Source organism: Rattus rattus, chromosome 9 (genome assembly GCF_011064425.1).
Source record: "Rattus rattus isolate New Zealand chromosome 9, Rrattus_CSIRO_v1, whole genome shotgun sequence".
NCBI classification, from domain to species: Eukaryota; Metazoa; Chordata; class Mammalia; order Rodentia; family Muridae; genus Rattus; species Rattus rattus.
In genome coordinates, this window is record NC_046162.1 from 8,425,247 (window position 1) to 8,449,601 (window position 24,355).

The 24,355-nt window shown below is 41.3% G+C and overlaps 1 protein-coding gene across 2 annotated transcripts in view; it reads left to right on the forward strand.

Moving 5' to 3' along the window:
- Mrtfb (myocardin related transcription factor B) overlaps nt 1-24,355 on the forward strand; it is a 155,730-nt gene that overhangs the window by 106,676 nt on the left and 24,699 nt on the right. For both annotated transcript variants that reach the window (XM_032912319.1, XM_032912318.1), the window contains 5 exons: nt 1,546-1,611; nt 3,484-3,539; nt 5,027-5,102; nt 7,718-7,879; nt 9,179-9,357. In XM_032912319.1, the coding sequence (XP_032768210.1) occupies nt 1,546-1,611; nt 3,484-3,539; nt 5,027-5,102; nt 7,718-7,879; nt 9,179-9,357 (539 nt within the window). The remainder of the gene's footprint in view (nt 1-1,545; nt 1,612-3,483; nt 3,540-5,026; nt 5,103-7,717; nt 7,880-9,178; nt 9,358-24,355) is intronic.

Consider the following 24,355-nt stretch of genomic DNA (forward strand, 5'->3'; position numbering starts at 1 on the left):
AGTACTACCCAACATTAGCTTCTGTATTTCTTTAAGAAGAAGAGGAAGGAAGAGGAGGAGGAGGAGTGGGAGAGGAGGAGGAGAAGAAAGACAATGACCAGTGTTAGAAGTCGGTGTACTTGCTGTTTAAGCTGCTTTTACTCCGCTATCGCTCTCTGTAACAGTTTTATATCAACTGTTTCAATTCTAAATTCAGTATCAGTGAAACTCTGTGGTCCAAAAACAAAACCCCAAGTCACATTTCTGTGTTCAGTCCTCATATCTTGAGAAGTTGTTTTTATGAGCCACAGCACAGTTCCGGGCTCTGTAGCATAAGAAAGGACCCTGCTCTGTGGTATTCACAGCGCCTCCAGCAGTCAGGACTGTGGCGGCTGAGGTACATGAGGGTCTCCTGGAAATGGGGGGGATCAGTGTGTTGCACCCCAAGCCTTCCATTCCACCTCCATCTCCATGTTGCCCAGCTGCCTTCTCTCCCTGCTGTTGAGAAGCACACGTGGGTGACTTTAGCATGTTGCTGTCTTCTCTCCCTGCCTTTGAGAAATACAAACAGGTGATTTTAGCATGTTGCTGACTTCTATACAGACTCTGAATCATCCTAATCATAATTTGAAAATAATAGCAAAATAGCTTAAAATAACTAGGGAAAAGTTTTCAGTTTCATTTGATATTTTTTTTTTAGATAGACTTGGTTTGTTTTTTTTTTTATTGAATATCTAGAAAATCTAGAGAAAAGGAATCTCCTTGAAAAATCGGGGGAGGGGTAGCAAGTTAATTTTTATTTGACAAGCTAGATATCTACATTTCCTAATGTAGGCCTTGTTTCTACCAATTCTCACAGTTTACTATGTATTAAACAGCGATGCCAGTTAGTTGCCGGTTTCTTAGACTTGTAGGGTGAAATTTGGTGTATGATTATACAAACACTGCCTTAAATTCAAAACTTAGAAGTTTCTCTCTGACCTAGTTTGTATGCACTCAAACACCACTAAAGCTCCTCCTTTTAAATTATTTCCTTGTCGAGAAGAATTATTTCCTTCTAACAAGCCAGTCTTTTCTTAAAGTAAATTGTTATTATTAACATAGGAAACTGTCGGGGAATGTTGTCCTTGCTCTGAATGAGGTCTCCTTTGAATAAGTCATAGTGTGTAAGCCTTATTTGCTTGAGCACTGTGTTAAATAGGAAAATACCTAGCATATGTCATTTAACTAAACAAGAGAATGCCTGAGTAAATTCAGAATTGACCAACAAGCAAAATCACTAAGTTTTTTACAACTTAGTGCCAAGTAATGTCTTTTCCCTCCTTAAGATAAGGTCTCACCTGTAGTTCAGAATGTCCTGAAACTCAATGCAACCTGTCTTAATCCCCCTGCCTCAGCCCTTTGAGAGCTGAGGTTACAGATGTGGCCACCACACTCAGTTGCATAGCTGATTTCCTTCTCATTGGATAGTGAAGTGGGTGTTTAATAATGACTCAGAGTGTCCTTTAGAGCTGTGGGCATTGGGTTCTGTGATTGTTAATAAACTCCAGCTCTTTCCTTCTACAGTGCTCCAGCTGAGGCTGCAACAGAGGAGGACAAGAGAGCAGCTAGTGGACCAGGGCATCATGCCACGTAAGAACCAGTTGCTGTTGTCTCTGGTGTGCTGGGACAGGATGGGCCTTCCTGAGGAGAGCTTATCCTGCCTCGTCCAGCCCTTGAGGTCTTTTTGCAGGTGCAGCCAGGGGTCAGCATGGCCCGCACTGGAGAACCCACAGAATACATTTTAAAAACATGCAGCTTATAAAATGAGCTTGAATTTTATACTAGTAAAGAATGTCTCTAAGGCATTGTGAAGTTCTTATTGTGAATTTTAATGTCTGTTTAAGTCTTAAAATTGTTGAATTGATAATACCATTGATACATCTGAGATCAGACCTGTAAGAGTAATGGGGTACAATTAATTCGTGACTTTGTTCTACTTAAACTTAATCTGTGAGCATTCTCCTTGATAGTAGGCCATGCTCTACCTAAGTACATGTCTGTCTGTTGAAAGTAGCAGAATGCTGTCTACTACAGTTAGTGCAATATTTCTGACCTAAATACAGTTGTTTCCTTCAATAGCCTTTTTTCCTTACCTTTAACCACCAACTCTGGAAGTTTTAGAGGGGAGAATGGTTGTTTTTATATACCGTAGAATTATACATCTGGATTATCTGTTATTATTTATCTATTATTTAGTGTTTAAAAATTAACTTTAAAACACTAAAAATTACAAAGCAAGCATGTTTCCAGTCCTGTAACTCATTGCTAGCCCAGAAAGCATTTATCAGTTAATGAGGATAATTTTTTTCCTCTTAGTGAAACTTTTTTTTTTCTTTTTTCAGAGCTGGGGACCAAACCCAGGGCCTTGTGCTTGCTAGGCAAGCGCTCTACTGCTGAGCTAAATCCCCAACCCTTAGTAAAGCTTTTATAGACTACTTATTATCTGTCTTCTAAATATCTTGAATCCAGCTGTGGTACCCCAAAGACACTTTGGTAATTTGCCAGGTGTTTACACTGCCACACTCCTCTCCCAGGCAGCATCAGATAATGGTGCTTAAGGTATTACTGCTAGATCAGCCCTGACTGGCTGTGGAGAGCTGGTCTGTCTCCCATCTACTGACCTAAGTCCATGGTTCTAATGTACCTGCTATTACAAGGCAATGCTGGATCAAGAGTTTTCAAAGATGACATCACGAAGTGTAAACCCCACTTCCCCATGCTGAGATTCTTTTCTTTTTTTTTTTTTTTTTTTTTTTTTTTGCTGGGGACCAACCCAGGGCCTTGTGCTTGCTAGGCAAGCGCTCTACCACTGAGCTAAATCCCCAACCCCTTATGCTGAGATTCTAAAGGAGAATACTGCTGACTAACTAAAGGGTCATATTCTGTGTGTCGCTCTGTAGTGTGCTACAAAGAACATGACACTTTAAATTTAGAGTATAAGATGTAAATCCCTCTTGTTGACCAACATTTAGCTATATGACCTCAGGGACTCACACACTCTGAACTGGGGTTCCTACCTACCTTTCAGGTTATTCAGGAAACCAGCAAGACTCTTAACTGTGCTTCACCACAGCCAGTTATGAGTTCTGAATAAATGGCACCTCAGATCTATGAGACATGAGTGCTGTGTGTCCCCTTGTTCAAGTTTCAAGATCACATGGACTTTGTTTAGTAGCACATATGGGCACAAAGAACAAAGACCTGTGACAGTTCCTGGGCCACAAATTGTATGCCCTGGCACTTACAGTCATTGTATGGCAGTTCTGTTTGAAATGGCCACTTGTTTTATTTGTAAAGGATGTAAGTGGAGTGGGGTAGTGTTGGAGAGTGCAGGTGTGTTGGTGTCTTATAAAGGAGCTGGTAAGCAAGCGTCAGCACGGGTGTGCACTGAGGATTAGCAGAGTGATGAGCTAACATGGAAGCCCTGTCTGTGCTGGGACCAATGTGCTTTTTCCCCAACAGCTCTGAAGAGTCCAGCAGCATTCCATGAGCAGATCAAAAGCCTGGAGCGAGCCAGAGTGAGTGATCTTACTTTAAAGCCCTCATTTCCCTGCCGTATCCCAGGCACTCGTATGCTAAATAGATCACTGCAGAACATACACGGTGTCGCCAAGATGCCTGATACAGGTAGCATGTGTTCTGGGGTAGTTCCTTAGAGACTTTCAGAAAGTGTAAGACAGTTAAGTTTTGTTCCATTAAAATCGGGAGCTCTGCCAGAAGTGATGACTCAGTCAGTAAAGTGTTTGACATAACATGGGGGCTAAGTTTAATTCCCAGCACCCATATAAAATAAGTCTGGACCCGCCAGTACACTGAGGGGCCTGAGGCATCACTTGCTAGCTAGCCAGTGTAACCAACTTGGTAAGCTCTAGTTTCAGAAAGAAACCCTAGCAACCCCCAAAAAGTGGAGAGAAGTTGAAAAACCGACACCTGTCATCAGCCTCTGTCCTCTCTATGCACACACTCACAAGTACACGTACACATGCATTACCCCACATACACGCACATAAATAAAAAAGAAAACGGTAACAAGTTTTGTTCATGTGTTTTCAGGGCTGCACTGACTAGCTTTTCATCAGCTTGACAAAAGCTAGAATCTGAGAAGAGGGATCAATTGAGAAAATGCCCCACCACATTGCAAGGCTATAGAGCATTCTCTTGTCTGATGGCTGACTTAGCAGAGCCCACCCCATTGTGGATGGGGCAATCCCTGGCTGGTGGTCCTGAGTTGTATAAGAAAGCAGTATAGGGCATGAACATATAAAACAGGCAACAGCCTCTGCTGTGTATTAATCTTGTAGAGGGACAAGGAAACCACATGCTTCTGAAGGTCCTTGGCTGATTTCCCCGTGGGTCTGTGCCACTGTACATTTGCCCAAAGACTGAGAGCACAGCTAAGTAAGCATGGTGTACTCAAATGTGTTCTTGAAGTGGCTCCTCTGTGCTCACACATCATGTGCATGCCTAGTCCCATTATGCACAACCATTCTTTCTGTTTTCCCGGGGGGGGGGGGGGGCGGGACAACAAGTCCTGTTATGCAGTATGGAAATACAAATACTATTTAAATTCCTTAAGACTATCCCCAGAATGCAGTAACAAATAAGACCTGTTGCTTGAGAATTGAATACAGGATAAAGTACCTGAAAATATGAACACAAATAAAATATTATTTTTAAGAATTTTAATATTTAAATAAGTTTCTACTTTTCTAAAGTATTACCTTTATGTAAAGGGATTAAACCTTATATTTATTTAAAGTTTTTCTTAAAATTTTGAGCTTTTCTCAGTTTAACTATAAAACTCTATAAAATACTTACTTTATAATAATGTACTGCAAACCCCTGGGTGATTTTGGAAGGCTACACTATAAACCATGTGCTAGATGACAGTTCTTCTCAGTACTAATTTCTAGTCATTCTCTTAAAGATACAACAGGGTATGTAATTTACTTTTAAAGAAAATCTAAAACTACAATGAATTGTGAACAATACTTTTCTTTTTAAGACTGAAAACTTTCTGAAGCACAAGATCCGGAGCCGCCCAGATCGTTCTGAGCTGGTCAGGATGCACATTTTAGAAGGTAAGGGGGTTGTGTCTGTTGAAGAACAGTGAGGTACCTATTATTTTTCTTTATTCCCATTTTAATAATGCTTTACCCCACAGGCTTACATCCTCAAATTGGATATCACCAAGAAGACTCAAAACTGAAGCTCTGTGTAGGATACCTGGGGAGCATTTGACCTCCAGGGAGTCACTTGATTAACCAGAGGTTCTGCCAGCTGCCTCCCAAGTCCACCAGTACTGTCCTTAGGACATTTCTGGTACATAAGACTTGTCTGTCATCTTCTCTGTCTAGCTTGGATCTCATTGATATCTAGGGAAGGTAGTGTCCACACTTGTTTCTATTCCTCTTAAATACATCAGTCATGACATGATCTGGACTGTCTCCGATCACCTCTGGGTGATCTAGTCTTAGCCCCTGGAGGCAAGACAACTTCATTCTATTTCTGCAGAATACGTGACTCACATGTCTGTTCTCTCTGAGTCAGCCATCTTGATAGCCAGCTTCTCTGGCTTCTACTTCCCTTATCATTCTGCTTTTATAACTAATTTTCTAAGTAAAAGTCAAAACAAAACAAAGAAAAAGAAAGAAAAAAAGCTTGATCCTTGGACAGTCTCATGCGTGTCAAGCTTTAAGAAGAATCTAGAAACCTCTCAGACACTTGGAGACAGTTGTGAGGCAGAGTCTCTTTTCTCTGAGTCTAGTGACAAAAGTCAAATGATCTTCACATGCAGGATAGTGGTTCAGACACAGCCAAAGATGCAGTTCTTGAAGAGCAATAGGTAACTGTTAGAAAGCTGTGCATCCACTTGCTGGATGCTTGGAACCAAGGGCCTAATAATGAGCAAGACAAAACTACCTGCCTTCCTGTATCCCTAAAGCTGTGCTTTAGGAGCAGAGGCAAACGGGGACAAACAGGTAGCTGTGGCTGAGAAAGACACAGGCTGCTAACTGCAGTAGAATATGCTCTAAAGGAGTGTGAAGTACCGCACTGGCCTCCATAAGCCGAAGAACTTCTGTTCTTCTATGTGTCTTCTATGTGTGCTTCTATGTGTCCTTGACCTGAACAGGAGGTGCGATGGGTGCCTTTCTCCACTCTGGTTTGTGTTTTCAGAAGTCGTCTGAGCTGAAAAGCTTATCAGAGCAGTGTTGGAGTAGAGCACTGCAGCCATCAGGGATCAGTGACTGCAGCAAGCCCTCCACTAACACAGCAAGGAACAATAAAGCGCGTACGCACTCAGAAAATGCTGTCGAGAGTCAGAAGGCAATTCTGACACTAAAAGATGTCATTAATAGAATTAAATTAAAAATATCTACTCCAAATTCTCATTTATGAAAATAAAAGAAAGGCCAAAGGGCTGGAGAGGTGGCTCAGCATTTAAAAGCATGTTGTATTGTTCTTACAGAGGACACTATTTGGTTGAATACTGAGGTCAAACAGCTGACAACCTCCTGTAATTCCAGCTCCAAGGGATCCACTGCTCTTTTCTAACTTCCCTGGATACCAGGCACTCAAATGGGGCACGTACACCGTGCGGGAAACACTCATACACCTATTTTTTTTTTATTATGAGTATATATTGAAACATGAATTCTTGAGTTGAGATTTGAAAAATGAAAAAGACTATATCATCATTAACTCTTGAATTACCTTAAAACCACAGCCATATTTTGGCATTAACCTAATTCGATTGAATTGGGTGTTTGGTAGATTAGAGTCTAAATTATTTTCTGAAGTTCAACAGCAAAAATTGAGCCTTGGCTTCATGGAGGTATAGGGGACGTGAGACAAACAGAAACACAGTGACCTGCTCTGCTCTGCTCCTACTGTGAAAGGTTTTCTTTGCTGCCTTCACTTAGATGGTGTGACAGTTAGAAGGGAGACAAACAGAAGGTTCTCCTACTGCGAGCTTCACAGAAGCATTGAAAACATCAATGTGACTGGCTTCTCCTGTCTCCTGTATATAGTGTACCTTCCTATACAGCTCAATCTATGTGCTTCACCTCATAGAGCTCAGAATCAACTCAGAATTTGGGGTGTTAATTTCCCACTTCCTTTTAAAACAGCATAAACATAGCTCAAGACAAGGGGAGGATATGTTAGTGAATTAACACCTGCTCCAGAACTGACAGAATGAAGCAGAAAATTTGGAAGAGTTAGGGTGGCTTTGTGTCTGTTGTAGCAACTCCATCATTTTTAAGTATATGAGATGAGTATATGAGTATATGTCAGTTAAGTATGATAACTGACCCTGAGACGCACACATAGACGGATCAATCCAGGAATATGAATCATAGCTCTCCCCAAAATAAACTTCTATACTAAGATTTCACGCTTCCTCCCTTTCTAGGAACTGCCTTTCCAGTGGAGCCAAATGAGATCTCTGGGCCACATTGGCTGTGTCTCCCTGATAACAAGGATTGTAACAAATGTGACCTCCTACTGTAGGGGCATGGTGCCAGTTCCCATTACCAGCCTCAGTTTGTGGCTCTTGTGTGTTCCACAGACAGGTAGCTGGCCCACTCTGAGACACCACATGTACCAAGCACTCTCGACCATCACTCTAGCCTCCTTGAGTCTAACCCTGTTCAAGCAATTTAATTCAATTACCTGGCCATGCTTCCTCTTCCAGAAACATTTGCAGAGCCATCTCTTCAAGCCACACAGATGAAGTTGAAGAGAGCTCGGTTGGCAGATGACCTGAATGAGAAGATTGCTCAAAGGCCTGGTCCCATGGAGCTGGTGGAGAAGAACATCCTTCCTGTAGATTCGAGTGTCAAGGAAGCGATTATAGGCAAGAGTACCACTTTGGGTCTTCTGGGAAAGCACAGGAGATGGAGATAAAACAGATCTGACTAAAGATGCTAACATCAGTCAAGGGTGTTGTTTTCTGAGTCAGCTAGAAGCTGATGGTCATCTAGTGGTTCTTTGTTATAGACTAGGAAATGGCCTCCACTGCAGTGAGTATGGCCTCCCATTGTAAGCCAAAGGACATCTCATGCCATTATTACATTTCTAAGGTAAATTACTGTACTGTACTGTTTCATTTCTACTCTTTTAGATTGGTAGACTGCATTATGTCTATTAGAAAGATAATTAGCAAGGAGAGTGGACCATGGCTTCACTGTACTCTTAAAGGGAAGTGGCATCTGTCTGTTTGACCCACTCTGAACATGTACCTGCTGCTGCCCATCCTGTTCTGGGAAGTTGAACAAGCCTGCATATGCAGCACTCTCCAGCACTGAGCCTTGCCCATGTCACCATTGCACTGTTCGTTTCTATCATAGTTATAGCAGGAAAAATGAATAGTGGGACCTCGGTCAGCAGGTTTGAAGTTTTTATACTGAGAAACTAGTTAGTATGGCTCTCGTAGCCCTGAGGACTTCTACTAAGATAGTGTGAGTTTAAACCATAAGCAGTTTGTAATCAGAAAATTCTTAATAGAGTCCACTCTGATCCCAAATATCTGGGAAGAGAGCCACCAGTAGTGAGGCATGAGTGTAGTTAAGTATGCTGTTCTTTGAAATGGAAACTGATTTGCAGAGGCCCTGTAACACTCCCACTTTCTCCTCTGCTTCCTGCATTTTAACATTTGGGTTCCAGGTCAGGGTTTAAAAAAATAAAGTTTGCATCTCTTAAGTATTACTCTGTTGAGAAGAGGTTCTTCTCTTTCCACATTTGCCCTGCTGCTTATATTTTGAAGAGGAGGCTGTATTGCCCCCTACTGTGATATTCTCCAGTGTCATCAAGAAGCCTCCCCCTCAAGCAGGGCTAGGGTGGTGCTGGTGCTCTGGCCTCTTGGCTAGCATGTACAGAGCTCTGGGCTCATGCACCACACAGAACAAAAGCAACAACCAAGCACTCCAGTCTCCTCTGCTTCTTGCAGCAGGTAGCTGTATCCAAAGGTTTGATCTGACGGGAAGAACATCAAACCCCAAAGAGTACATGACAGCCAGTGTGACTCCCATTGGGAAGAGCCTCCATTTCTACAGTAGTTTAGAAAGGCCCAGCTTTAAACTACCTCCTTAAACACTGCCGTCCTGGTCAGCCTCGGGGTTTCGAGCCCCTGAGTTACCTGTGGTTCTCTCTGCAGGTGTGGTGAAGGAGGACTATCCTCACACGCATGGTGAGTTCTCATTTGATGAAGATAGCAGTGATGCTTTGTCTCCAGATCAGCCAGCGAGCCAAGAGTCCCAGGGCTCAGCTGCATCCCCCAGTGAGCCAAAAGTCAGTGCCTCACCACCTCCTGTCACTGCGAGCACTCCAGTCCAGGTAAGACCTTCCTAACATTCTTACAAACTGTGTCAAGACAGTACTTTCCCAAGAAGAAAAATCCAAAAGTACTGACACTTCCTATTCGAGAGCCAAACACTGTAAAACTTCACGGCTGGTTCTCACTTAGTCGTTCTGATATACACACACACATTGTTTTAATCTTCTGCCTTAGGCTCATAGTGGTGTGAAGAGACAGCGTGATTGCAGCAACTATCATAAAGGAAAACATTTATGACAGGACATATGATGGCATCTAGGCAGGCATGGTGCTAGAGGAGGAACTGAGAATTCTACACCTTGATTTGCAGGCAGCCGGAAAAGACTGCTGCACTTGCCATAGCTGGGAGCATCTAAGACCTCAAAGCCCAGCCCCAGTGACACACCTCCTCCAACAAAGCCACACCTCCTCCAACAAGGCCACACCTCCTAACAGTGCCACTCCCTGGGACCCAAGCGTTCAGATCTATGAGTCTATGGGGGCCATCTTTATTCAAACGACCACATCTTCTTAGAACATTGACAGACATAATATAATGTAATTAACCTGTTTTCTATCATCTGAACCATTTTTAAGGGGTCAAATATATTCACACAGTCTTGCAACAGATTTCCACAACCTCTTCACCTAGCAACACTGAAATACCATAGCCTTTGATACCTCCTCCCCTCCTGTCTATCCAGCTGCCAGGTACCTGTCCTACTCCCTGTCTCTATGTGGTTGACTCTTTAGGTAGCTCTTAAAAGTGGGATCAGATGATGTGTGTCTTTGGCTGACTGGTTTCTTTCACTTAGTATAATACGCACGGTTTCGGCCATGCTGTGTCTGGGCCATACAGAGAAACCATGTCTTGAAAACAAAGACTGTGTTGTCATAGACATAGAAAACAAAGACTGTGTTGAGCAGCTTCATCATCCAGTTTTTACAGTAAGATGCCGTTGTCTTTACTTGTGCTTGCTGGTTACATTTTTGGCACTTACCTGATTGTTTCTTTGGCTAACTTGACAGATATTAAAGTGGGTCTTGGTGTAAAGCCAGCCTGAGTTGACAGGCTGTGAAGACCTCAGAGACTGAAAGTGCGCTTTTCTTCCGTCCTTGTCTTGTGATCATATTCTTGTTAGGGATTTGTCTTGAAGCATTATTTCTTCATTACACTCGTTGCTGTAGTACAAATGTATGTTCTGCTTGTATGTTGTCTTCAGTGAGAATAAAGAACTCTTGAGTATGAAGGATAGACCACATACGGTTGGAGGCTGGCAACTTTGAGGGATGGCAGACAACTTAGTGCATGTATCTGTGGAGGAACTTTGTGTGCTATATATATGCATGCACCCAAAGGTTTTCAATAAGGGCTGACATCACTAAACTCTAAATGACTGACTGGAAAATCTATAGACCTTTGTATTCTTATATTTAAAAGTGGTCCCATCAGAGATGGTATGGGTGGTGACAGCCCAGATCTTCTGTCCGGGCTCACAAAACAGCAGTGGCTGTGGCCCCCAGTATTGCTGGAATGTGGCCTGAGGGAAGCAGGGTTAAGGAGCAGCACACACTGAGGTCTGAGCAGATGGAGACGAGAGACAGACTCACCCTACTGTGTTCTCACATACTTGCTTTCCCTGGCTTAGGCTTTAAAAATAGGTCTAAAAAGAATGTCAAGAATGTTAAGTAAATAAACTTTAGAAAAACATTTTACTTAGTCATTTGGGTTCCTTTTCTGCTTTTGTCTGAGCAGGTCAAGTTGTGAGACACTAGGCTATAGCTATAGCTTTAGTAACAGAATTATCACCTCAGGTCTCTGAAATTTGTTTCTTAAGGCGATGTTGGTTGATCCTTTTTACCAACTTCATGAGATTTGGAATCAGGTAGGAGAAGCAAGCAAGAGTATGTCTGTGAAGGTGCTTCTCAGAGAGGCTTAATTGAAGAGAGGAACCCAGGGTGCTACTGCTCCTTGAGACAGATCCCACTGAATAAATCAAGAAAAAGGAGGAAGCCAGGCAAGCTCAGCCTTTGTCTCTTCTGCTGCCAGATATGTGCACGTGGCCACCTGCTGCCAGGCCCTTTCCACCCATGATGAACTGTGTGTCAGCCTGTGAGGCACAGTACCCTTCCTCCTCGGAGCTCTAGATAGGTGTCCAGTCACAGCAACAGGTGGCAGTGTCTGTGCCACAGAGGCCCTGCAGACCACAGAGACTCTGTTCTCCCTCTCGTTGCCAGGCTTTGACTTTGCTCATGAAACTTGGTCAGAGGCTGACATTACAGAGCCCTTTGAGAAAAAATATGAATGGTAATGTTTCTCAAAAAATGCATACAGATTGCATATTGCCAAACGAGTGCATACCAAGCCTCAGCTTACTCCTGAACTGAGGCACTGATCTTCAGTGTGGCTGCAGCACTGCGTATACCTACTCCACCAAGATGGTCCCCACTCCCTGTCCCCAGCAACTAGACCAGTGGCAAAAGACCTACTCTGGGGAATGGAAACAGTCCCATGGACAGGGAACGATGGCCCCACTGCAACGTCACCTCTCAGGCACTTTCTAGCCTGTGTGTATCTGTCATGGGTTAAATGTGTTAAATGTTGTGTCTATGTTCAGTAAGGGACCTGATGATGCTTACACTTCTACCCATGTGCTACATGACCCTGGCAGCCCAGGTCCCTGATACCTGAGAACAGGAGACCGTAAATAGGACTGTAAGTAACACTGCCCGGGTTCTGTTCTGCTTTCATTTTCAAGGGCGTTCAGAGGCAAGGATTTTTATATCACCTAGAATTGATAACTTTTAGCAATTTTTTAACTTTATCATATCTATCCCGGTTTCTTAATTTCTTTTATTAGTTAAATTTCTCGTAACTTGCTGTGAGCAAGTACCTGGCAAGAAGCAGCTTAAAGATAAAGCTGCTGTGAGGATAAAGTCTATCATGGCAGGACAGGCACGGCAGCAGGAAAAGTGGCTCTTCATATTGATCTGCAGCCTGGAAAACAATGACTAGGAAGTGAGCCAAGCTATAAAACCAGAACCCCACTCCCAGTAACCCACTTCCAAAGTCATTTCCTCTTAAAGGTTCCCCCACCCCCACCGTGGGACTAAGCACGAGGAGCCTGTGGAGGGCATCTCACATTCAAATGGCAATGCTTGATTCATGTATAAAATGTGTTACGGTACCTACCTTACTATAATTACTCCTACATTGCCCTCGAGGGAAAGGGTCTTAACATACTGCCCTCATCAGATACCGAGTTCTGAAGCAATGAAATATTCACTCATTTGATCATAGAACTACAGAATATACAAGCCAAACACACAGCACACTGACTTAGTGAATAAAACACCTTAGGAGAACGCTGTGGCATCCACAGGCTGCCAGCCGGAAGCCTTGAGAGGTGAGTGGTCCTGAGGCCCTGAGCTCATCAGTGGAATGTGCCTTCAGAAGTTCATAACCTACTGGACTGTGGGAGGACGCAGAGCCGGACTCTCCCAGCTTCTCTCCTCCTTTCAGCACCACACTTCTGCCTTACCATCAGCCTAAAGCAGCATAGTCATTGAAACCACAGATTATAACACAGATTACAAATAAACTAGGTATTTTTCTCAGCTTTAGAACTCATTTTATCCCCAAGATATTGCAAAGGAAGCACAACTCGTTTTATGCTTAGGCAGCTCATGAACACTGGGAAACTGTAGAAAATCAGTTTCTCCATGTGGGTGCAAAGGGTTTCCTGGTCTCTTCCATCTGCAGACTCTTAGGAATTTCTTAAGCCCTTTAATTAATTTATTATTTTTAAACACCATGATGGTCAACCATAAACCTGGTCTGATTCTGTAAATTCCCAAAGCCTGGAACTTCAAGAAAGAACTTTGTGGGCCAGCTGCTCTAGTGAGCAGCTTTTCTGAGTCTTTTTGCCCTCTCCACTTTCTCCCCTGCTTCCAGGATGGACTTGTGCCAACGTAACAGAACCTATGAGACCTGTGAAACAACTAGCTAAATAAACTTGTCCCTGAACTAAATTGATTATTTCAATTTGTCATAGTAAAAGCAAGCTAATTAATTCAATAATATATGGACAAATGAAAAACTATTGCAACCTTGATTTATAGTTTCATTTTTACACAGACTTTAAAATCATAAACCTGTGGTAATGACTATGGTTTACAACAGTGTGTACTCTTACTAGCATAGAAGAGAGCTGTATTCCCTCTGTATTCCCAACACTCCAGAAGCCAAGACAGGAGGTTGGTGCCTTCAGGTCTGCCTGGCAGACACAGGAATGCCGTAAAGCAGATCTCGGTATGTGACTGGAGCTGATGTTAAGAATGGCTCTCAATGTTGTACATAATTGCCATAGTAACCAAAGACAGTGCATTGAGAAAGTATGCAAAGAGAGAGAAGGTAGTCAGGTTATCACTATGGAAATGTCAGCTGAGCATAGAAAGACAACTTGTGTTCATGGAAGGCTTTTGTTAAGACATCGTGACCTAAATTAATTCACAGATTCAGTGCAAACCCTAGCAAATTTCAGCAATGATTTCTACTGAAATAACCTGGTAAGGGGCCCTGAAAACCAAAACCATCATGAACTTAAAAGAATACAATATTGTCAGCCCCACCCTTTCTATATTTTTAAACTTGTTATTAATTAATTAAATTATTCTTTGACAATTTCACAGGTATTTATAATGCATTGGTTTTAAAACTTATTATGAAGCCATAGAAAACAAACTAATATGGCGCTAACATAAAAACAAGCACATAGCTGAGTGTAATCTATCAGAGCCCACTGAAATAAGAGCCTAGCGACTGGGACAGACTTAGGAGAGAGCATAGGGGAGTCATCTTCACCTTATGTTTGCCCTGTTTTCTTGAACACAAGACCCAGGCAACAAGAGTAAAGATAGATAATTAGGTCCCATCAAAATTAAAAAGGGTTGAACAAAGAATCTTATCAGCAGAATAAAAAGCCAACCCACAAAAAGTCAAATAATAATAAATAAATAAAGCCAACCCACAGAATGAAAGTATTTGAAGAATTATCTCTGATATATCTGAAGGACACTTATAAGAAAACACTACTCAAAAACAGGTGCACGACTTGAGTGACATTTCTCCAAAGGAGATATGTCAACTTGACACAAGCTAAAGACATCTGAGAAGAGGGACCCTTAATTAAGAAAACAACTCCATAAGACCAAACTATAGAAGCTAGCCTATAGATTGTTTTCTTAGTTAATGACTGATAGGGAAGGCCCAGCCCACTGTGGGTGGGGCCATCCCTGGGCAGGTTCTATAAGAAATCAGGCTGAGCAAGCCCAGAAACAGCCTCTTCCCTGGCCTCTGCATTTGCTCCTATCATTCCTGTTATGACTTTCAGTGATGAACAACAGTATGTGAGCCTCTATAAGTTACTTTAGTCTTGGGGTTCTGTCACAGCCATAGAAATGCTAAATAAGGTAGAATACAAGGGGCCAGCAAGATCTGATAGCCTTTGGTGTAGCGTAGCTGTTACATAAACAGCACACATAGCATAAAACAATCATTAAGGAAACGTAAAGCCACAAAATGCTTATCACTTACCCAGAAAACATCAAGTTCTGGCAAGTGTGTAGAGAAATTAGAATTCTTGTGCATTATTACAATAATAATGTATAATTACATAGTAACTATAGAAAATGCTGTCTTAAAAATACAATTTTATGGGCTACAGAAATGGTTCAGTGCTGCTCTTCCAAAGTTCAATTCCCAGCAACCACAGTGTCTCACAACCATCTCTAATGGGATTTGATGCCCTCTCCTGGGCTATCCCAAGACAGTGACAGTGTACTCACATACATAAAATAAATTCATTTTTAAAAAAATATAACAATTTTACTGGACCAGAAAAATGGCTCAAGTAAGTAAAGGTATTTGCTGCCAAGTCTGTGATGTAAGTTCAGACCCTGTAACCTGCATAGTAGAATAAATAAACTGACACACAAATGTTGCCTCCATCCTCCACTGACCGTGCGCCCACACCCTTACACAGAGAAACTAGGTAACAAATGTTTAACATAGAACTTAACCAGTTACCCAGCAGCTCTTTTTCTGAGTTGAAAGCAGGAGGTGGGATGTTGTGTGGGATGTACGCACCTATAATCTAGTACTTTGCAAACTGACACAGGAGGATTGCTCTAAATTCAAACCCAGGGCCTTATAATAAAATAAGACCCTTAAAAACAAACAACCAAGAAGTTGAAACAGAGTCAGAACATATATTTTCTCTTTAACATACATAACAAGCATTCGTGCCTGTTCCTAAGAACAGCAAGCATCTCATGGCAAACAGAAAAGGAGCCCTAGTGTCACCGTGTCTGAAGCAGAAACAAAAGCTGCCCTAGGAGAGGAAGGGGTTCTGCACCAACCTCTGCATGAATGAACCTGAATATCAGACTGAAGGAACAAGCCAATCACAAAGGGACAGACATGAACTATGTCAAGTCATTGGATTCATAGACAGCAAGTAGAATAGTATGCTATGGGAAGAGAATGGAGCTCATAGAAGGATCCAGGAGACATCAGGGGTGGTGTTAAATGTGATTAGTCTTACTGATTATGTGCATGTATCTGTGGGGAGCTGCCTCTCTAGAACTAGTTACAGTCAGTTATAAGCCACTCAATCATGCTGAGAACCAAACTCAGATCCTCTGCAAGAACTGTTTAGGCTCTTAACCACTCAATTGTCTCTCCAGCCTCACTTTCTATTTGTATTTTAATACACACACACATACACACACACACACACACACACACACACACACACACACTTTTTAAAGTAGCACTGTATACATGTACCCACACTTGCCATGGGTACATGTATAAAGGAAGCACTGGCCCAGAACCCACCAAAGCTGGGGCTGGTGTCTTTGTGCACATCTAATGTTCTCCTACTTGGTCTAAAACTGAAGTGTATGTCATGCAAGGTTGTTGGGGGTAAAACAAAATAATGTAAAGATTCCAGATAGAGGATAGTAGATGTTATTTCCCTCTCTCAAAACAAACTCAAGGGCTTAAGCTTGTAAGTATATACTCTAGACACACTTCACCAAATGAGAATTCTACATGCTGTATTCAACATAAAAAAAACAGGTCTGGGCTTGCATTCAGTTCACTCATTGTTTATTGTATCTGTGTGGGAATTGAAATATATAAACAGTAGTCAAAGAACAGTCACACTTTGAGTTCATTTGCATGTTGCCATCTTCAGCAAGTTCTCTTCTGCATCCTGAATTAAAAGCACACTTACTGAGATTGAAAAGCTACAACATAAGAAAGGAAGAGCTTCCCAAATAGCAACACTTGGAACTTCATGTACAGACAACAGTATTCAGGGGAGGCAACCAGAGCTTGCATCATCAGGGGACTGAGGAGCTGATTCACTCCAGCTCTTTTCTTTTCCACAGAGACAGAAATTTCCTGTAGCAATTTCTAGTAAGAGAAAAATAAGTTTTGGTATATACCGGGAGCTGACCATGGACCACAGCTCTCTGTACCCAATTCTCACCAGGAGAGAGCTGGCCTCCCAGGAGTGCTGTCACATCTGACAGCACAGGTGAGACCACGACTTCTGCCTTAATACCTGGCCCAAGAGGAATCTGCCCGGAACCCTGAGGACATAGAAACCTAGGTACAGACTGGGATAGGATCCTACTGGTTTCCATCTGCACCAAGAGCTGACCCTGTGCCACAACTGTCTGTACCCATATCCCGTGGGAAAAAGAACAGTCTCACAGAAGTGCTAACACACCTGAAAACACAGGAAAGATTACCACTTCTGCTCCCAGGGACCCGCCTGGAACACTCAGGACACAAACAGGAAGAGCAGTCTGGGACAGGATACTTCCAGTTTCCATCTGTGCCACAGCTCGCTGTACCCAGATCCTGCCAGGAGAGAGCAGGTCTCCCAGGAGTACTGACACACAGATTTACAGGAAGGTCAAGCCACTGTCAGAGACAGCAAGATCAGCTACCACCAGAGATAACCAGATGTCAAGAGGCAAGTGCAAGAACCTAAGCAATAGAAACCAAGGCCACTTGGCATCTTCAGAATCCAGTTCTTCCACCACAGCAAGTCCTGGATAACCCAACACAGCAGAAAAGCAAGATTCTGATTTAAAATCACATCTCATCATGATGATGATACAGGACTTTAAGAAGGACATAAATAACTCCCTTAAAGAAATGTAGGACAATACAGGTAAGGCTTAAACAGATAGAAGGCTTAAAGAGGAAATACAAAAAATCCCATAAAGAATTAAAGGAAAACACAACCAAACAGGTGAAGGAATTGAACAAAACCATCCAGAATCTAAAAATGGGAATAGAAACAATAAAGAAATCACAAAGGGAGACAACCCTAGAGATAGAAAACCTAGGGAAGAGATCAGAAGTCATAGATGCAAGCATCACCAACAGAATACAAGAGATAGAAGAGAGAATCTCAGGGGCAGAAGATAACAGAAAACATTGACCCAGCAGTCAAAGAAAATCCAAAACACAAAAGAATGCTAACTGAAAACATTCGAGAAATCAAGGATACAATGAGAAGATTAAACCTTAGTATAATTTGTATAGAAGAGAATGAGGATTCCCACCTTAAAGGGCCAGTAAATATCGTCAGTAAAATTATAGAAGAAAATTTCCCTGACCTAAAGAAAGAGATGCCTATAAACAAACAAGCCTACAGAACTCCAAATAGACTGGACCAGAAAAGAAATCCCTCCTGTCACATAATAGTCAAAACAGCAAATGCACAAAGCAAAGAAAGAATATTAAAAGCAGTACAGAAAAAAAAGTCAAGTAACATATAAAGGCAGACCTATCAGAATTACACCAGACTTCTCAGCAGAGACTATGAAAGCTAGAAGATCCTGGGCAGATGTCATACAGACCCTAAGAAAGCACAAATGGCCAACCCAAGCTACCATAGCCAGCAAAGCTCTCAATTACCCTAGATGGAGAAACCAAGATATTCTATGACAAATCCAAATTTACACAATATATTTCCACAAATCCAGCCCTACAAAGGATAATAGATGGAAAACTCCAACAAAAGGAGAAAACTACACCCAAGAAAAAGCAAGAAAATAATCTTCCAAGTAACCCAAAGGAAGATAGCCACACAAACATAATTCCACCTCTAACAACAAAAAGAATAGGAAATAACCCTAGTAATCGCTAATATCTCTCAACATCAGTGGACTCAATTCCTCAATAAAAAGGCAGACTGCCAGCCTAGATACATAAAATAGACCTAGCATTTTGCCGTATACAGGAAACACACCTCAGTGCCAAAGATAGACACTTCCTCAGAGATAAAGGCTGGAAAAAAAAATTCCAAGTAAATGATCCCAAGAAACAAGCTAGAGTAGCCATTCTAATAACGAATAAAATTTACTTTCATCCAAAAGTTAACAAAAAAGATAAGGAAGAAGACTTCATATTCATCAAATGAAAAATCCACCAAGATGAACTCTCACTTTTGAATATCTATGCTCCAAATGCAAGGGCACCCGTGTTCATAAAAGAAACCTTACTAAAGCTCAAATCACACATTTCACCTCACACAATAATAGTAGGAGATTTCAATACCCCACTCTCACGAATGGACAGATCATGAAAACAGAAACTAAACAAAGACACAGTGAAACTAATAGAAGTTATGAACCAACTGGACTTAACAGATATCTATAGAACGTTTCATCCTAAAACAAAAGAATATACCTTCTCAGCACCTCATGGTACCTTCTCCCAAAATTGACCATATAATTGGTCACAAAACAGGCCTCAACCGATACAAGAAGATAGAAATAATCCCATGCATCCTATCAGATCACCATGGACTAAAGCTGGCTCTTACTAAGAACAGAAATGACAGAAAGCCCACATACACATGGAAGCTGAGCATTGCTCTACTCCATGATAATTTGGTCAAAGAAGAAATAAAGAAATTAAAAACATTTTAGAGTTAATGAAAAAGAAGGCACAACATACCCAAACTTATGGGACATAATAAAAGCAATGCTAAGAGGAAAACTCACAGCTCTGAGTTCCTCCAAAAAGAAAGTGGAGAGAGCATACACTAGCAGTTTGTACAGCACACTGAAAAGCTCTAGAACAAAAAGAATCAAATACACCCAAGATGAGTAGACAAAGGAAATAATCAAGCTCAGGGCTGAAATCAACCAAATAGAAACAAAAAAAATTATACAAAGAATAAAACTAACTAAATAAAATAAAATAAAAATAATAAATAAGGGGTTGGGGATTTAGCTCAGTGGTAGAGCGCTTGCCTAGGAAGCACAAGGCCCTGGGTTCGATCCCCAGCTCCGAAAAAAAAGAACCAAAAAAATAATAATAATAATAATAATAAATAAGACAGGAGCAAGTTCTTGGAGAAAATCAACAGATAGATAAACCCTTAGCCAGATTAACCAGAGGGTGCAAAAACAGTATCCAAATTAACAAAATCAGAAATAAAAAGGGAAACTAACAACAGAAACTGAGAAAATCCAAAAAAAACATCAGATCCTACTACAAAAACCACTATTCAACAAAACTGGAAAATCTGGATGAAATGGACAATTTTCTAGACAGATACCAGGTACTAAAGTTAAATCAGGATCAGATAAACCATCTAAACAGTCCCATAACCCCTAAAAAATTAGAAACAGTCATTAAAAGTTTCCCAACCAAAAAAACCCATGACCACATGGGTTTACTGCAGATTCTATCAGTTCTTCATAGAAGACCTAATACCAATGCTCTCCAAACTGTTCCACAAAGTAGAAACAGAAGGAATACTACCCAGTTCATTCTATGAAGCCACAATTATGCTTACACATAAACCACAACAAAGAAAGAAAGCTTCAGACTAATTTCCCTTATGAATATCAGTGCCAAAATACTCAATGATCTCAATGAATCCAAGAACACATCAAAATGATCATCCATCATGATCAAGTAGGCTTCATCCCAGTGGATCAACGTATTCCACTATATAAACAAACTCAAAGAAGAGAACCACATTATCATCTCATTAGGTGCTGAGAAAGCATTTGACAAAATTCAATACCCCTTCATGGTAAAAGATCAGGAATTCAAGGCCCATACCTAAACATAGTAAAAGCAATATACAGCAAACCAGTAGCCAACATCAAACTAAATGGAGAGAAACTTGAAGCAATCCCACTAAAATCAGGAACTAAACAAGGCTGCCTACTCTCTCCCTACCTATTCAATAAAGTACTCTAAGTCCTAGCCAGAGCAATTAGACAACAAAAAGAGGTCAAAATGTCATTATTTTCAGATGATATGTTAGTATACTTAAGTGACCCCAAAAATTCCACTAGAGAACTCCTTCAACTAATAAACAACTTCAGCAAAGTGGCTGTATATAAAATAAACTCAAACAAATCAGTAGCATTCCTCTACTCAAAGGATAAACAGGCTGAGAAAGAAATTAGGGAAACAATACCCTTCACAATAGTCACAAATAATATAAAATACCTCGGTGTGACTTTAACCAAGCAAGTGAAAGATCTGTATGACGAGAACTTCAAGTCTCTGAGAAAGAAATTGAAGAAGATCTCAGAAGATGGAAAAGATCTCCCATGCTCATGGATTGGCAGGATTAATATCCAAAAAAAATGGCCATTTTGCCAAAAGCAGTCTACAGATTCAATGCAATCCCCATCAAAATTCCAAGTCAATTCTTCGTAGAGTTAGAAATTGCAATTTGCAAATTCATCTGGAATAACAAAAAACCCAGGATAGCAAAAACTATTCTCAACAATAAAAGAACTTTTGGTGTAATCACCATCCCTAACCTCTTGCTGTATTATAGAACAATAGTGATAAAAACTGTTTGGTATTGGTACAAACAGGCAGATAGATCAATGGAATGGAATTGAAGACCCAGAAATGAACCCACACACCTATGGTCACTTGATATTTGACAGAAGAGCTAAAACCATCCAGTGGAAAAAAGACAGCATTTTCAACAAATGGTGCTGGTTCAACTGGTGATCAGCATGTAGAAGATGCAAATTGATCCATTTTTTTTTCTCCTGTACAAAGCTCAAGTCCAAGTGGATCAAGGACCTCCACATCAAACCAGATACACTCAAACTAATAGAAGAGGAAGTGGGGAAGAGCCTTGAACACGTGGGCACTAGGGAAAATTTCCTAAACAGAACACCAATAGCTTATGCTCTAAGATCAAGAATTGACAAATGGGACCTCATAAAACTCCAAAGCTTCTATAAGACAAAGGACACTGTCATTAGGACAAAATGACAAACAGTTGGGAACAGATCTCTACCAATCCTTCAACTGATCATAGGCTAATATTCAATATATACAAAGAATTCAAGATGTTAGACTCCAGAGAATCAAATAACCCTATTAACAATGGACTACAGAGCTAAACAAAGAATTCACAGTTGAGGAATATCAAATGGCTGTGAAGCACCTAAAGAAATTTTCAACATCCTTAGTCATCAGGGAAATGCAAATCAAAACAATCCTGAGATTTCACCTCACACCAGTCAGAATGGCTAAGATCAAAAACTCAAGTGACAGCAGATGCTGGCGAGGATGTGGAGAAAGGGGAACACTCCTCCATTGTTGGTGGGATTGCAAGCTGGTACCACCACTTTGGAAATCAGTCTGGCAGCTCCTCAGAAAATTGGACATTCCACCACCTGAGGACCCAGCTATACCACTCCTGCTCATATACCCAAAAGATGCTCCAGCATTTAACAAGGACACATGCTCCACTATGTTCATAGCAGGCTTACTTATAATAGCCAGAAGCTGGAAAGGATCCTTCTACAGGGAAATGGGTACAGAAAATGTGGTACATTTACCCAATGGAGTACTACTCAGCTACTAAAAACAATGAATTTATGAAATTCATAGGCAATCACAAAAGAACACATATGATTTGCACTCATTCATAAGTGGATATTAGCCTAAAAGCTCAGAATACCCAAGATACAATTCACAAACCACATGAAGCTCAAGAAGAAAGAAGACCAAAGTATGGATGGTTCAGTCTTTCTTAGTAGGCGAGTACTCACAGGAGGAAATTTGAAGACAAAGTATGGAGCAGAGACTAAAGGAAAGGTCATCCAGAGACTGCCCCATCTAAGGGATCTATCCTATACACAAACACCAAACCCAGACATATTGCTGTTGCCAAAAAGTGCATGCTGACAGCCTGATATAGCTGTCTCCTGAGAGGCTCTGCTAGAGCCTGACAAATACAGAGGTGGATGCTCTCAGCCAACCATTGAACTGAGAATGGGGACCCCAATGGAGGAGTTAGAGAAAGGACTAAAGTAGCTGAAGGGGTTTGCAACCCCATAAGAAGAACAACAATATCAACCAACCAGACCCCCCTGACCCCCCGGGGACTAACCTACCATCCCAAGAGTACACAGGCATGGACCCATGGCCTCAGCAGCATATGTAGCAGAAGATGGCCTTGTCAGGCCTCCATGGGAGGAGAGGCCCTTAGTCCTGTCAAGGGTGGGTGGGTAGGGGAGCATCCTTATAGAAGCAGGGGGAGGAGAGATGGGATAGTGTGTTTCTGGAGGGGAAAACAGGAAAGGGGATAACATTTTACATGTAAATAAAAATATCCAATAAAAAGAAGAAAAAGAAAAGTTCTAAGGTTAAAAGTCTCTTTTTTGAACTTATTTTCAAAGTATGCCATATTTAATATTTTTCTGACATTTTTCTTTGAATAATGTGTTGTATGTACATTTTGGGTTTGTGCACACATATGTGGAAGCCAGAAATTAATGTCAAGTATTGCACATGTTGTATATGTTCATGAGAGTGTGTGCATGTATGTGTGTATGTCTGTGTGTGTATGTGTGTGTGTATGCTAGAGATTAACTTTAGGGTCTTCCTCAAATCACTTCCTTCCTAATTTTTGAGATAAGGTCACTCACTAAGCCTGCAGCTCCCCCCTGTCTTCCCAGTGCTGGGATGCTCACTGTCAGATCACTTTGGCATGAATACTAGGGTTCCAGAGTCAGGTCTTCATGCTTACATGGCAAGCAGTACCTAGCCCTGGTGACTTCTTCAATGGTGTTAGGATGAAAGTGAAGGCACTAGCAATTATGATCCTATACCTGTGGTCGGAATATTCACCTGGGGGATGGGAAGTCAGGTCTTCCTTCTGTTTCCTCTTTAGGGAAATAATTTTGAATCACTGAACAGGCAACTTCTGTTTCCTCTTTAGGGAAATAATTTTGAATCACTGAAGTTAGAGATGTACAGAATGAGTGCAGGTTTTGGTGTCAGTTTAAATGCACACTTAGCATTTTTTCTAAGGTGATGGTATATTTCTCAGTCAACTATAGAACAGAGAAAGTGTCCTTTGTGACCTAGATATTTTCTACCCTTTTAAAACATGGTTATTTCAGTACTCTGGCACCTGGGTTCTTTGTAGAGTTTACCAAATTGAAGCCTAACACCTAGACATGATCTAGGTGCCAGTTGGGGAGGATATTGTGGATCCTTCTAAGACATGCTACAAAGCCTGACAGAATGCCTGGGAACTCTGGATCTCTCCTTCCAACTTGTTTATCTTCTCATTAGGTGCAGTGAACAACCACTGTGTGTCAGTGGAATTAGTCTTATAGTTTTTCTGGATAGCAGTCACATTGAAGTAGAGAAAATCAGAAAACAGTATCTGCTTTAGAGGCTAGAGGAGGCACAGCGTAGGGATGTAGACCAGAAGACATCCTAACGAGCATCCCCATGCTCTGATGACCATTCAAGTTGTAAACACTTCACTCAAATATAACATGCCTGCTTGCGTTGGTCAGCGCACCAGGCCGAATGTTTGTAAGAACATAACTGTCCAATTCAAAATTTAAGCATTTGATTCTACTTCATAGACCAATTATACAAGAGCCAAAAACTGTGCTCACTGTGAGACCACCCAG